This window comes from Triturus cristatus, chromosome 8 (genome assembly GCF_964204655.1).
Source record: "Triturus cristatus chromosome 8, aTriCri1.1, whole genome shotgun sequence".
Classification (NCBI taxonomy): Eukaryota; Metazoa; Chordata; class Amphibia; order Caudata; family Salamandridae; genus Triturus; species Triturus cristatus.
Window position 1 is genome coordinate 758377817 of NC_140591.1, and position 15436 is coordinate 758393252.

Sequence of the window (15436 nt, forward strand, 5' to 3'; positions counted from 1 at the left end):
TATGTCCTGTGTTGTCGCTGTCTGGCGGTCTGGCTTGTGCAAGCTGCAGCGAGCCTTTTTGGATTTTACTCTACTGTTTGCAAGCTGCACAGCTCAGTTTCTTTATGTTCACATTCCTTCAAATACTTACAGCAATCAATCAATCAATCAATCAATCAATCAATCAATCAAACACTGGCTCCCTGTCAACAAGAGGATAACCTTCAAACTCCTCACCCACGCACACAAGGCACTGCACAACACCGGACCAACGTACCCCAAAAGCCGACTCAGCCTCTACACCCCCACCCGCCAGCTCTGCTCCGCACACCGCACCCTCGCAACCGTCCCCCGCATCCGAAGAGTGACCGCCGGTGGCAGCTCATTCTCCCACCTCGCCGCCAAGACATGGAACACCCTCCCTATCCGCCTGCGGCAGACCGAAGACCTTCTGACCTTCAGAAGACTTCTCAAGACCTGGCTCTTCGAACAGTAGCAGCTTCCCCCATCCCCCCCAGCGCCTTGAGACCCTCGCGGGTATGTAGTGCGCTTTGGAAATGCCATGATTCATTGATTGACTGACGTCACGCATGTGGGATCTCCCGAAAAGACCAGGACATAAGCTAGAACGTAGCATTAACTCAATCCGAAATGTTTAGGATGTGAATTTCACTGAGTTTAGGATCAAATTACAAGACAATATATTTGTAAGGGGCTATTTATGTACAGTTGAGAGCTTGGCAGTCGAAATGTTGCAGGCTACGTGTTTTTGCACGTGGAACTGCTATCCTCCTCTGCACGGATGGCTTAGTGCCTATCGATGTACTTCCCAGCTGAAGGTCATTAAACTAATTAAGTCTGGGAACTGGTTGCAGGCTGGGCTGTGCCATTTACATATTCCCAACTCTCACTCATCTTCATTTTCGGAGGGGGGGTTAATATAGTGCGAACTCGACCCGAAGGCATCAGAGCACTTTACATGAGCACCAATTGTGTTATAGAAGGACATTAAGTGATTTGCCTGGAATCACAGGATGTTGAGCGTCCCTGCCGAGACTCGAACCCAGTTCCCCAACTTCGAGGTTGACCACTCTAGCTGTTAGGCAGCATCCTTTCCCTAGTGGCGCGTTTCTCTGTTTGTGGACAAGCGAAATGCCTCCCAGTGACTTGACTTCAGTAAGTTACAACCTGCTCTGAAACCTTCCTCATTCTCCAAATAAATACTTCATCTTCATTGACTTCGATTCGATCTCCCCAAAAAGCAGTCGTCTCTTTTAGAGCCTGAAGTGAGGTGTGTGCGCATACTGTAGCGAGTGAGCTGAATTGAAAACTAGAATGGAGAGAGGTCGCTAGACTGGAGCACACTGGGTTCATGTATGGTGACATGCTTGCATCTTAATACATAAGGGCAGGAGAGTGTTAGGTTAAGTCTCTACCCTCGGCACAGTAGTAAGAAGGGCGTGCCTTGCTTCTAATCGCTACAGTTCGGTGACAACCCCTTACCTCTATGGCAGTGGCGTTGCAAGGGTGTCATTTGCCCAAATGCTGGGAGTCCAAAACGTGGGCACCTATCATGGTGGGAGGGGGGTACATATTTGCATAATATGGGTGTAGTGAGCTTCTCGAACTCCTGGGCCCCGATACTACTGCAGCTGCTACACGCCTACCCAGGTAATAACATGTAACTTCTTCTCAGAACATACCGCTTCCGAAAGCAGCAACACGGTAACATTAGCTTATTTGTTGAGAAGATGCAGCGCTTTCACCAATGCGCTTTTACATAATGAAACCTGAAATCACAGCTGAGACGAAACTGTTGCATTTATATATCGAGAAAAATCGTACACAAGCAATGTGCCTGGAATGTCGACAGAGAGATGTTTTTTAAACAAGGTAAAAGGCTGCCAAGGTAGGTACAGGACGAACTCAAGCATTTACGGCTCGTGCGATTGAGTGACATGCAACGCATCTGCGCCAAGGGGTACTGCATACTGCCTTTTGTAAGCTGAGAGGCGAAGGATCCTCTTAATGCCTCAGAGCAACCTGAGCTCCACCTGCCGCCGTTGTGCCCTGCATCAGACTTTGACCCAGATCAAGAGAGCGAAACACCCTCAAGGGGGAATGAAAGAGGAAGAAAAAGACAGGGAGATTGTGACAAAGAGGGCAAAGCAGGAACTTGCAAGAGTGAGATATAGGGACAGAAAGTGTCTGGTACTGAATTAAACAGGCAAGAGGTGGAATCGAGTCTACCTAGCCTTGGTATTTGGAATGCCAACATTCAATAGCCCTGCCTTCTGAGTGAAGTTTTGGGCCTATTATTTTACAAATTAAGCAGTTGCCCCCATCCCCATTGCCAGGGCACAAGCCCTAAAAAAGAAGTGGGGGGGGACTAACCTAGTTAGTGACATCACGGCGTATGACATTGCGGCGCGTGAGGCACGTAACATCACAGGAAGTGGCATCATAAGAAGTGGCATCAGATCTTAAGCCCCCACATATATGTTTAGCTGGTGTATCATGAGTATATTTGAGCACATTTCCAGTAAACATTCAAACCCTCCCGTTTTAGGCTGAAGATTCACACTTTTGCACTCTACACATAAAACAATGTTCCCTTTTGTCAGGGTAAAGCTTCCTCTAGCCAAAGTGCTTTAAAAGAAAAATAGTGATATTTAAATTATTACAATAACTCCTCAGGGTTAGTAACCTCTATATAAATACACTTTATTTTGTGCAAATACTGGGGAAGATCATCACATCTGACGTTCTTACAGAGCATGCATATCTCCTAGACAGGGACTGAACAAAGTGAAAAGCTGCCTCTCTTAAGTATGTGTGAAGTGCTAACAAGGTGTGAGCCTTTGTTTCCCCTCCGCTTCATATACATCAGGTGTGAGGCTCCTGACTGCTCCCAGCCAGGAGACTGGAACAAAAGGTGGCCTGATGACTCCTCAAATTCGACCTTTGTTATGGGCCCAGCAGGAGTCAGACATAAGAGAGCCCCCTCCCATCCCCACCTGCTCGTTGTTGCGGATTAAAAGCAGACAACGCGCAGGCGCTGCTGAAAGTGTCCCGGTGTTTGAAAATTACACCGGGAAGAATTCAGCATTTTCTTCAGTGGGGCCCAACTTCTTGACAGGGTGGATGGCGTCCACCCTGTGAAACAAGCATTAAAAATACAATCGGTCTCGCCTTTTATTAAGTTTAAGCCATTTGCTTTGCTATACAATACCATTAGCAAAGCACATGGTTTTATCTTAATCAAAGGCGAGACCTATTGCATTTTCAATGCTTGTTATGACATGTTGCCTTGGTAGTTGAGTGACAGAACAAGGTATTTTTTCTGTAAGGTGTGATGTATTTAGTAGTTGAGCCTCCATTACTCCCATGTAATTTCATCATATTGCTGTTTCGCTATCCCGGAGGGTACATCAGTAATGAAAAGCAACCTCAAATATCAAAGTAAGAGTTATTACACTTTCTCTCCACTCCCCTTGTAAGGGGAGCTGGTACTGAGACAACAGGTTCATTAAAGTGCCCTTATGCATTGGGCCCGTGGGGAGTCCTTTTCACATAAAAGGGCAAATAAGGAGTTTATGAGTCTATTAACACAAATGATATGTTAAAATAATTCATTTACATCAGACATTGTACTTTGTCATGGTCAAATATTGACTGATGAAAGATTTAACAAGTAGATAATTGCTAGTTGGCAAAGAAAATATTTTGAGTGTTTGTCAATTCAGTTTTATGCAAGTATGAAGGTGTATTCAAGACTACGTCATAGTACATTGAAATAAAAAATAGCTTATACCTTTCTATGTCTGTCTGTGTCACGCGATTTTTCTCTTAACCAATCAATGGTGTGGAAATCCTCATATGTTCCAACATCAGGTAATGGCTCATCCAGGAAATCCATCAAATTGCTCGAGCCATTCATCTCCCCTGCATTACCCAAGTTGGCATCTTTAAGACAGAAAAATCCCAAAAAATATTCAATGTAAAATACAGTTTTATTTGAGAAAGATAATACCGTTTAATTAATTTTACACAAAAACTTCTTTCACACACAAAAATCCATAGTAATAAAATAATTCAGCAAGGCAACAAACTGAGCATGCCCACTAAAAGAAAATGCCCTTGTAGAGAGCAAAAACTATTTTGCTGTTGAGACTGCTAATGCCAATTTGCCGACCCCTCCCCTAGAACTTACTTTTCTGCAGATCTGAAGCATACACGATCACCTGGCTCTCAAAACCAGCTAATAATATGCGTTTGCTTATAACCCCTTAACCCACCGAACACTAATCCAGCGTCAGTCCTGTTCAACCTTTGAATACTCATCCAACAGCCCCACATCTTGGGCCAGATGTACGATTTGCGAGTCGCAAATTGCGTCATTATACAACTCACAAAATGTAGGTCACAAATTGCATGCCTCATTAATATTCCTGAGGGAGGTGCAATTTGCAACCCCATTGGGAATGGCTAGCACTCCCAGGGATGGTGGCCCCCTGGGGACCCCTTCACATTTGCGGGTGGCTTACCACCTACTTGAAGTAGGTGGTAAACTGCAAGTCGCAAAACAATCATATATTGAAGTGCGTCTCGCCATTAGGAAGGGACGCCCTTGGCACGCCCCTTCCTAATAGTGAGTTGCAAACCCTATTTTGCGAGTTGGTAGTAGGTTACCGACTTGCAAAATAGGGTTTGTACATGGGGCAGACCTATTTTGCAGTCGCAAACAGGCCGATTTTTTGTTTGCGACCCTAAAAATCAGTCATACATCTGGCCCCTTATGTCCTCCCCCCAGCACTGTACATACGTATTTAACTTAAGCTGTTTGGGAAGCAAAGTAAATTAGTATTTCTGAGATTTTTTCTCTAATGCCTCACATAAATCCACAGAGCAAGTGCAAACGAAAGCCTCATTCCAGCACGACACTTGTATGACAATGCCGACTCTATGGTTTCGACGTATGATGCCTGCAGAGCCAAAGTTATCATTGACTACATTCTGATAAGGGCAACAGACTGGCCCAGATTTGAAATTCTGAGTATTCAATAAAAGTTAGAAAGCTATCATAATGTACTAACCTGGACATAAAACACAATATAGTGACAGAGCCCAGAGAAGTTAAAAAATGTGAATAGCACAGGGGACATTGGAGGGCAAGTGAGAATGAGATGGAACCCCCAATCTCCAGTCCAATACAGAGGAATTAAAAAACAGAATCAACTACTGTTGATCTCTAAAAGTGTTTCCTGAAAGGTCCTGCGGAGTGCAATAAACTATTCTTTTATGATGCACTATTGAAAACATTAACCCGAAAGCTTCAAGAAGATGCACCTTCAACAAGCAATCAGTAACTTAAAAAACACCCCAAGACAGACGGTTGGACGAGGAAGGCGATAACACATTTTTTTAATTACAAACAATAGTTCACAGTGACTCAACAAAAAATTTAATTACGCATGATCAAGCTATAAATCCCCAATTCAGAACAAGAAGAACTGCTTTGAATGCAAAGTTGTAAAAACATGAAAATGCAGCTTTGGGAAATGATTCACGGGCCTTCTGGTTAACACCATCTAGAGTCAAACATCACTGAAGAAGTCTGGATAGCCCACGTCTCTGAAATTTTCACTATCACAGCTGAGCACACAAGCCTTCAGGTCATATACCACAAAAAGAATTAGCACAGATGGTGCCAAATCATAGCTCAATATTGTCACCAAAGACAAAGTGAAGAAAGCAATAAGCGACCTGCAAAAGAGAAAAACACCAGGTCATAATAGGATACCGCCGGAGGATTTCCTTTCTGACCCAGATTGGTGGACTGAAAGAAAGATAACAATTTTTACAGAGATCATCATCCTAAATCGGTGCCCTACTTCCTGGCAAAACAGCATAATCATTCCAATAAGGCAAAAAAATGCCCCAAAGTTCTACAGGCCAATTAGCTAAATAGCTATCAATTGCAAGATCATCTTAAAACTGATATTTGGGGCCTTAGATGAGTTGACCACAAATGAGAGTATCTTCTCCTCCATACATGGAGGTTTTAAAGAAGGACTTTCAAAGATCGCCCAGATCACCACATTCATACACGTCATCCAAATATTCAGCATCGCAATAAAAATGTCTTTATTTGTGCCATTTTTAGACTTCTCTTCAGCTCTTGATTTGGTCCCAAGACACCACCACTGGGAAAAACTGACAAAAATCAGCATCAACCCAGCTCTCCTTTCTATAATCAAACTACTGTATATTGGAACAACATCCGAGGTAAGATTAAATCAATAACGGCTCATTAGTAAGAACATCTATATCAGAAATGGAGTAAAGCAAAGTTGCCTTTTCGCACCACTCTTCTTTGCTTTCCACCACTGATTTGTACCCAGATGTCTGAAAAACCAACAATGACACCTTTTGCAATGTATTGGGCAAAAAATGCCAATAGACTTACCCTGGTATTACCTGCTCCTTCCAGCAATCTTGAGCTATTTTCAAAAGGAAAATAAATTCTACTGTCAATAAACATTTTTTTACTTTAGAGATGGGACTGAAATTGGGACCTCTTGAAACAGGAGCCATGTTGGCACGTATGACCCCTGCCAGAGTGTCAACAATATCTTATCTTGTTATCTAAAACAGAGAGAGGAGGCTCTTTGCTCTAGCAAGAGGAGGATGTCTGCTGCTCAATGCTTTTCAGGAGAAGTAATCCAGTGGTCTTCAACAAATGCCTGTATAGAGCCAGAGAGGATATGAAAAACTTCATGCTGAACTGCATTATGTATAATTCCATAAGGTCAAATAAGATTCTGCGCGGAGAAAATCTTGCCCAACCAGATGAAGACATTTCTTCGGGCCACACGATGAAACAAACTGGTTTGTATCTGAGAAAATACTCGAAATTCCATCAAAAGTATATCTCTGTAAGAATGTTATTCCTCTGCACAGAGCAATCCAGGATAATGTAGAAACTCAACATAAATATGCTGTCTTGACATAAAGAGAATCACAGGACAAAGCAGAAACCTGGCAACATGTATCAAGATTTAGGCTGCAAAAGAATGGACTAGATGTATCTCATGTTTTTGGCAGCAATAATTGCTTCTTTCTTCTCCAATATTTTCTGGGTTTTTTTGTTGACTTATCTTTTTATGTGTGGAGACTTAGCACTCGTGAAGATACTACTCGTAAATCCCTTTGTGAATAGCAAACCATTGTAAACCTACATGAAAGTGTAAGTTTACCCTTGTGAATCAGGCCTAGAGTTGATAACTGGGAAAGAAGAAACTTCGTAGTGTTAGGGAGAAAACAGCTGTATATAGACTTCAGGGGAATGCAACTAAAAAGTCGCACATGTAGCCTGTGCCTATGAACACTATCAGCAACACACATGGTGTAGCTAGGCTTGTTGCTGTTGCCCACTGCAGTTCCTTCCAGTATCGCTTTTCTGCGTAATACAGAGATGAGATGCATAAGTAATGCAGAGAGATGCGTGCTGAAGAAGAATTCAGGCAGCTTATCAGGAGACTATGCAGGCCTAATGAGGCATAAAGAGGTGCAGAATAACAGAGAGCAGAGCCCAGTACAGGCAGAGGCTGTAAAGAGTAAAGAATGTGCGGAGTGTAAAGACCACAAAGACTAAGCGAAGCCTGTTGTCAACTAGGAAAATGACAGACAGGCTGAGTCAAGCCAGGAGTTCAAGTGCATTGAGTACAAATAAATATATGCACAGGCAGGGTCCAGAGAGGGGGCTATGGATGACAGAGAAAAGTCAAGAGTGTGTGAACAGACGTCGTGCAAAGCACTTAGAGGCATAATGTTCACTTAATGTATTGTCTCACTGAAGGGAGTGGGAAAATAGAGGGTGTATGGGTTGGGACTAAGAGGATTGGAAGTGCTCGATAGCCAGTGCCTGAGTGACTTTGGAGACCCACACAATATAAAATTAAATTTAAAGCAACCCTATACAAACCTTGCAGTTCTTTCATAGACTCACATTTAACTACAGAACAGAACATTTCCCTGAAGGATCTTTAACAAACCAGTTATCCTCCAGTTTTCAAACATTTTAACAATTTACTGTAATCCTAAATTAGGCATGTGGGTGATGTTCATGATCAAGTATCATATTTCATTTACATTAATGTCCACAAAGGGTCATGCCTGATATAGCTATAATACATGGACAAAATGGACCCATTGCCATAAGATTCTCAGATTCAATTAACATGAGACCACTTATGGGCAGCACCCTTGGCTTCATCAGAGCACCCCACAAATATAAAATGTAATGCCAAATGCCAGGACTCAGCTTAGAAAGGTAAATTGGAATATCCCCTGACGAATGGGGAGATGAATGGGGATCTCCCCTCTCACAACTAACCAATGAGAAAGACCCAGAGGCACATTTTCTGACCTGCAATTTCAAGAGTCCCTAGGGATTACAGGCCCCTTGAACTGAGGCTGCAATGCAGAAAAATACATGGGAACTTCATTGGACAAAGTAAAACAATGGTGCAGTATCAAAATATCATCAGAGATAAATATTTTGTCCTAACCTTTTCAACAAAAATGTCAACCCCTTTTCTAATGAAAAACCTTTACCCAATGAAACAATGTTTCGTACCCCATGTTTAGGACAATTAATTTATGTCAATAGGCATATGAGAGATGAAAATCCACACAGACCAATGCATTTACACTGATATAAAGCTGGTGGAACACAAAGAGTAACCAGTAAAATCAGAACTCTTGTTGAGGGCTGCACTAGCAAATATGCCACTTATTCTCCATCCCCGAGATCACCCGCATCGATCAATAACACCCTCAGCCAATAGGATTTAGGGCATAAACTGTGATAATGGAATTTCCTCCAAGGGGTAAATCCTCTCCTGGAGGTGCACTGAAATCAGAGTGCTGTATGATGCCAAGAGTGCGTTAAGATTTCAAAGATGTTAGGAAATATTCTAGGTATTGTGGCAAATGAGGCATTAGCTAAATATCAAAAGAGTGCAGGCGCAAGAATGAAGAGTTTGTAGGAACGGAGTGCCATCAGAATGGAATGGGCAACTACCAACCCATGAGAATCCCCTTAAGTGGGTAGACAGACCTGGGAAAGATGTGCTGTGTATAGCTTGGCAAGTCAGCCGACAGGAAACGTCATAGGAGGTAATTTACAGTGATGGGCTAAAACTGTCCTACCAGACCCTTCAGATGAAGTGCGGTTAAAAAGGTTCCTTCTCATACATATCATGAAGTGTAGGAAGATGCACCTGTTCTGGAAGAAGGTTCTCCTGGGTCAAGGCTTTTACGGGTGGAAAAAAAACACAGATGCTGTTATAATGGAGAAACCATGTGCAGCAGGAAATACAGTATTCGTGGCCAACAAATATTAGTGGCACACCTGCTGATTGCAGCTAGGAGTGTGATGACACCATGCCAAAGAAAACAAAACTGCCCAAGTCAATGGATGGTGGAAACAAAATTGGTTCAATTTGGCACTGGGACACAATACATGGTTAATTAGACATTAATATAATTATTTCACAGCGTAGGCACAGCTGATCGACATTTTCAATAGAACAGAGGGGTATCCTTCTTGACTCATTTATGCTGGCGATATACAATATTGGCAGCGGTGCTGAAACAGTAAGAGTGATAAACCATTGATGCAGATCACTCAACCTCAACAGTAATTCAGTGAGTAGGGTAGGATGGGGAGAGAAAAGACACATTTTAATAATATAATGTAATAATGTTGATCTGTATCCTTAAAATTGCTGTTATCATAGAAGTTGTTAAAAAAGAGATATAAAAATGTTTTGTTTTTTAAATACAATGAATTATACAGTCAAGCAAAGGCTTGTGGGATCACACTACACAGAAGAGATTCCTTACAATGTCTGCACTGGTGCATACAGAATCAGGTTAATCGCAGATGCTAGGAAAAACCAAAAACAGGCAGTGTGTCTACATCTGACATTGTGAAAGCATATAATTTTTAAATACTGTGGCATAATCAAAAAGACAGCAAACATCAAACCTTGGCACTCATGCACACTATAGCTAATGCTGAAGATAAATCGGAGCCTGGGAAGGCGAGGGCAGAGGAACTAAAAGGCTGGAGCACGTGCGCGATGAGCATACATTGTAGTTATGAAAAATGACCTCTTGCCTAGGGTTGCAAAAGTTCTCGCACCCTCTCTGGCTAAATCACTCACCTCTGAACCCAACCTATAATCATCAAACTTCTTGTCAACAGTGAGAGCCTGGGAGGTCTGGCTGTTCGCACTTGGGTTCTAAGATGTCCTACAGCCAAGGAAATCATAGCCACTATTCATCCTAAGTAATATAACTGAAGAATGAAAGTGGTATTTTTTTAACTAGTACTAATAGTGCCCAAAACATCCACAAACCAAAATATCCACTGAAAAATGTATGGAAATGCATGTTGAAATTGACAAATTGTGTGAAATAGCTTGAGAGAAGACTTTCTGAGGTGTATTTCCTCAGGATATTCAGTTGATGAATGCATGTCAAATGTGACAATAAGCAAGTTGCTCAATAATATCACTTGTCCAGGTCCAGACCTACACCAAACAATACTCTGAATTCACAATCAATAGCAGCACCTCAATGTGGGACACAGGGGCATAGCTTCAGGGGGTGTTTGGGGTGTTACACACCCCTAATAAATGTTTTTTTTCTGATGGATAGTTGGGCACAGGTGCTTTCAGTCGTGTATGGTGAGGTGTCTGTCGGATTTCACCGGGAAGTTTTGCATAAGCACACTTATATAAACACACACACTCTCATCTCTGTTTTGAAAGTCCTAAAAATGTTAATTATTACACAAAATATTGTGTTTCTCTCTCTTGGCACTCCTATCAATCAGCACTATTTTCCCTTTCCAATGGCCCTTAAGACCCGTCATGCTTTGCTTCCCATATATGCCATTGTGATTATCGGGAAACCTGAAGGTCACCATATCCTCCCCCCATATCTTACTGACCAATCTACGCATGGTGGCACACACTTTGTCACAGTTTTTTTAAAATTCAAAATAAGCCTCTCTGAATGTTACCATATAGGCAGCCTGTTTCCATTTGGTTTATTCAGCAAAGAAAAGATAATCTTGCAGTTTGGAAATTAGGTTTTTGAGAATTAAATAAATTGAACTACCAGAGGTTTTCTGACACATGCACTTCATCAGCCACAAGGTCCACGAAAATACGTTCCTAGTACAACTGGACGTAATTAAACAGCAGATTTCAGACTATAAGAACAAAGATTGTCTTAGCGATTGTTAAGGTGTTTATCATATTGATTTGGGCACTGTATGTGATACCCATGAAATAGAAAGTCATATAGTATAGTTGTATATTTAGATTTGTTTGTGCTTTCTGCCCCAGAAAGGAGAACATTTCAGATGATCCAAACCTGTGGGCTGAATACAATGTATTAAATGCACATAAGAAAAGAAATCTGTAGCTTAAAACAAAAATAGAACACACTAAACTACATTATTTCTTACAAGCATATAGCTCTCCCATTTAAAATACAATATTTCAGATATTCGAGTAGGATGCTAACAATAAGTCTGCAATAGAGAATAAGCATGTCAGGTTTGCATTTCATTGATGACACGTGAGCTCAGGCTGAGTGTGGTACCCTATATCATGTTTGTGAAATTGTGAAGTAGAAAATTACTAAAAACGACATTATCCAGCACCATGACCAATGTTATGTTATAAAGTCAATGGCAAAGTGTAACCATCGTGAAATGTTCTGACCCTGTGCTGATCGCATTAGAACTGTAATCAAAAGCTAAAAACACACATACAAACCTTTTCCCAGAAACACAACTAGTAGTTGTGTTCCTGTTAACAGATCTGAAAGAGAATGATGAATGCTTTGATTACTTACTGGTAATAGCATTACTCTGAGTCCTTCTCTCGCCGTGACAACTCTTTCCCACATATAAAAATCCCTCCACCCCTCCTTACTTCCTGTTCTGTACCAAGTCCAAATACCACACAGTTATACTGGCTGAAAAGGACGGGAGGACATCACAGCGAGAGAATGATTCTGAGTATTGCTATTACCGGTAAGTAATCGAAGCATTACCGTTTCGTCCCTCTAGCCGTGATGACTTACATAGTCAGATGTACCCAAGCCAACAAGCAAGCCAGGACAGCTGCATAGAAAATGCAAACACAAGAGCAAGCCACAGGAAAAATCTATTTGCAACACAGAAACCTGCACCGCAAATCCCAACAAGTTCAGAACCACTGGATCCCGGACCACCAGACCATGAGACCCAAAGGTATAAGGAACTTCCCAAGTGGCAGCCTACCAGAGGTCTAGCAAAGAAGCACCCTGCACCTCAGCCATGGAAGCATATATGCCCTAAAGAGACCTCCCCTGTAACCCCAGAGGAGAAGACAGACTAAACTGCTTATATACAAGCAGAATCGCTACCCGATGCAATGGCTCAAGGTCTGAGTCGAAGGCTTATTTCCCCTAGGAGTGGGACCAAAGCACACAAAGAAATCAGAGTAGACCCAGAACACCTTCACAGGGTCCAGGTAGAGCAGAACTACCCTAAACACAAGCGAATTAAGCGTCACCACCCCAGAAGACTGAGGATCAGGAAAAAAACACTGGAAGAAACACTTCCTGTAAACAATGACAAATAAGTCACCATGGGCACAAAGCCAAAGCCCAACCAAAGAATACTCTTGTCCTCAAGCTCCTGAAAAAAAGGAGATCAAAAATACAACAAACTCAGCTCTCCCAGCCGGCGAGCAAACGCAACAGCCACCAGACAGAACACCTTCAAGAACAGAATACGTAACTCCACAGATCCGCAGAAAAAGAAACATAGACTCCACTTTGAGCGCAAAGTGGGGACTCATCTGAAACACAATCCAGGGTACAAACACCTGATGGAAAGGAGACAACCAGACAGAGAGCCCAGTTATCCAAGGTGGTGGACCAAAGGTACCACCCCCACAAAAGACACAGCCAAGGCCAAAAGATTTGACCCACAGAAGACAAGGGCTCAAACGGAGGATATTGGAGAGTCGGCAACACCAGCTGCAGATCCCAGGCAGGACCAGATGTAAATTAGACAATTCCACAAAGAACCTGGAGGCAAGCCCTAGGCGTCCACCAGCCTCCCCCCCCCCCCCCCCCAAAGGGGATCGGAATATACCGTCACAGCTGCCAACCAACCCTGAAGAGTGGAAGGGCCAAGGCCCAACTGAAAACTTCCAGGTGAAACTCCAATACCGGAGGAAGAAAAATGGAATGAGAAACCAAACTCGCCCGATCACACCAGGCCTGACAAGACTTCCAATGCCGATCATATGAAGACCTAGTTGACAACCGTCTGGACGCAGCACAGAAGAAGACACAGAAGCTGAGAGAGCGTGGAACATTAAACCCCCCCCCCGGCCCAATATCTAACCCCACAGCTGGAGTTACGTCAACGACTGAATCTGGAGATATGGAAACAGCAGCGGGGATGGAAGCAAAGGAAGCCGCCACCTCAGTCCCGCCACCACCACCATCAGGAGAAGAAACCAGACAGAGTGAAGCTATGCCAGAGCAACCAGAACAACTGGAGCACTGTCTTCACTAGAAAACAGGTCAGGGGAAGAGAAGCCTCCGGATTTAACAGATAACTAGAGAAAGGAAGATGGAAATCCCCTGCAGAGGAAGAACAGCCATTGGGGTGCCAAGACATGGACAAACACTCTGGGAGCAGACCTCAGACCGAATGGAAGAACCTGGAATCGGAAATGTCATGAGCTCACAGTGAACCTCAAAAATCGCTGGTGACCGAGATGGACAGGAATGAGGAGACACGCATCCTGAAGATCGAATGTTGCCACAAAGTCTCCTGGCGACACCAGCAGAGTGAGCCAGTAGAGAGCCCATTAACAATAAGAAGGGTCACAATTAGGCATCAGCGCAAGTAGACACTAACCTTCAACCAACTTAATCCTCAGAAAGAGAGCACAAGACCAAAAGCACTAGGCTCCGTGTCCAGTACTCCAGCCCAATTGGAGGGCAGTGGTAACATGTATGATGCACATATGTGGGGGGAGACATGGAGATTTCGCCAATATGGTGTTTATTAAATGTATGAGAGGGAACTGATCTCTCAGCTGATAATAAACTGTGGGTCACCCTTGGCTTAGCTGTAGCCAAGCAAAACATAGCAAGATTGTGGAGAGCAGCCTCTGCCCCGACACCGCGGGAGTGGAAATCTAACATTAATTGGTGCATGCAGCAGAAAAGATGGTCTATGAGGGGAGGGGTTGTCCGCATAAATGTACGAGGGTGTGAAGACGATGGAACGAGGAGTGGGGAATGCTATGTACACCTGCAGGGAGACTGGATCCAAATGACATGGAGTAATAGGAGCGAGGCGGATGGCCTTGCACGAGAAGGATAGAAGGTGGGGGTGTAATGCTGTGTGTGCTGATGGTTGCTGTCATTGCTGTAATGTGGTTTTTCATTGCAATAAAAAGAGTTGTAAAAAAAAAACACTAGGCTCTAATTATTTTAACACCCAACACATTAATCACAGAGAAGGGTGTCACCTGGCTAAATTCTCACAGGCATGACAACTATCTCAATGTGCCTGCGGGCCCAAACAGCTCACCCCCCTCCTGGGAGAAAATCCACAGAAATGCATTGGGCCCTCTTACCAGAACATACGTCAAGCAGCAATAGAAGAAGAATGCAGGTTAACATGTGTTACAGAACTGCAAATCCAACTCTGAGTGATGATTCAGGGAAACAGAAACCGAACGACACAGAAACGAAGACACATGACGGGATATGAAATGTTAGTGAATCACTGAACACGAGCTACAATGGCACACATGTCCCGCATATCTGTTGCAAAGACCAGAGGCCATAAAAACACCATAGATGCAAGGAGTTGCATGAATACCAATCAAGAAGCCAGAATACAAATGCCAACAAACTTTACACTTATTAAATCTGCCTAAATCTCCTCGGAAGGACTCAAACCCCTATCCAGAAAGGGATGCCAAAACCATAGACAAGCACTGGCACCATTGAGCCATAGCTCATGGCTGCTTGCTGGCCTTCCCATTTCACACATGTGTACAGCATCATGAATTCCACAATAGCGCCAACATCACACATGGTCCTTCAATGGCGCTTACAACAATGTCTCCTGGGACTGGTTTCGGGATTTCACCCCTCATCTGCTAGGCTAGCTTGAATCAAGTGGCACAGTGAGCCCGGGACCCACGTCTGGGGGTGAATGTTTAATTTGTTCTGCATTTCGTTCATCATTTGCGTGTCTTTCGATTTCTCGGCCTAAGTACACCAGGTATGCCCAGATGTGGGTCCCGGGCTCACAGTGCCACTGGATTCAAGCTTGCCACTGGATTCAAGC

The 15436-nt window shown here is 43.2% G+C and overlaps 1 protein-coding gene across 2 annotated transcripts in view; it reads right to left on the reverse strand.

Annotated features, from left to right (window-relative positions):
* Positions 1–15436, reverse strand: part of CLCN4 (Cl-/H+ antiporter 4) — a 256887-nt gene that overhangs the window by 175233 nt on the left and 66218 nt on the right. For both annotated transcript variants that reach the window (XM_085622190.1, XM_085622191.1), the window contains exon 3: positions 3794–3945. In XM_085622190.1, coding sequence (XP_085478316.1) covers positions 3794–3945 — 152 coding nt within the window. The remainder of the gene's footprint in view (positions 1–3793; positions 3946–15436) is intronic.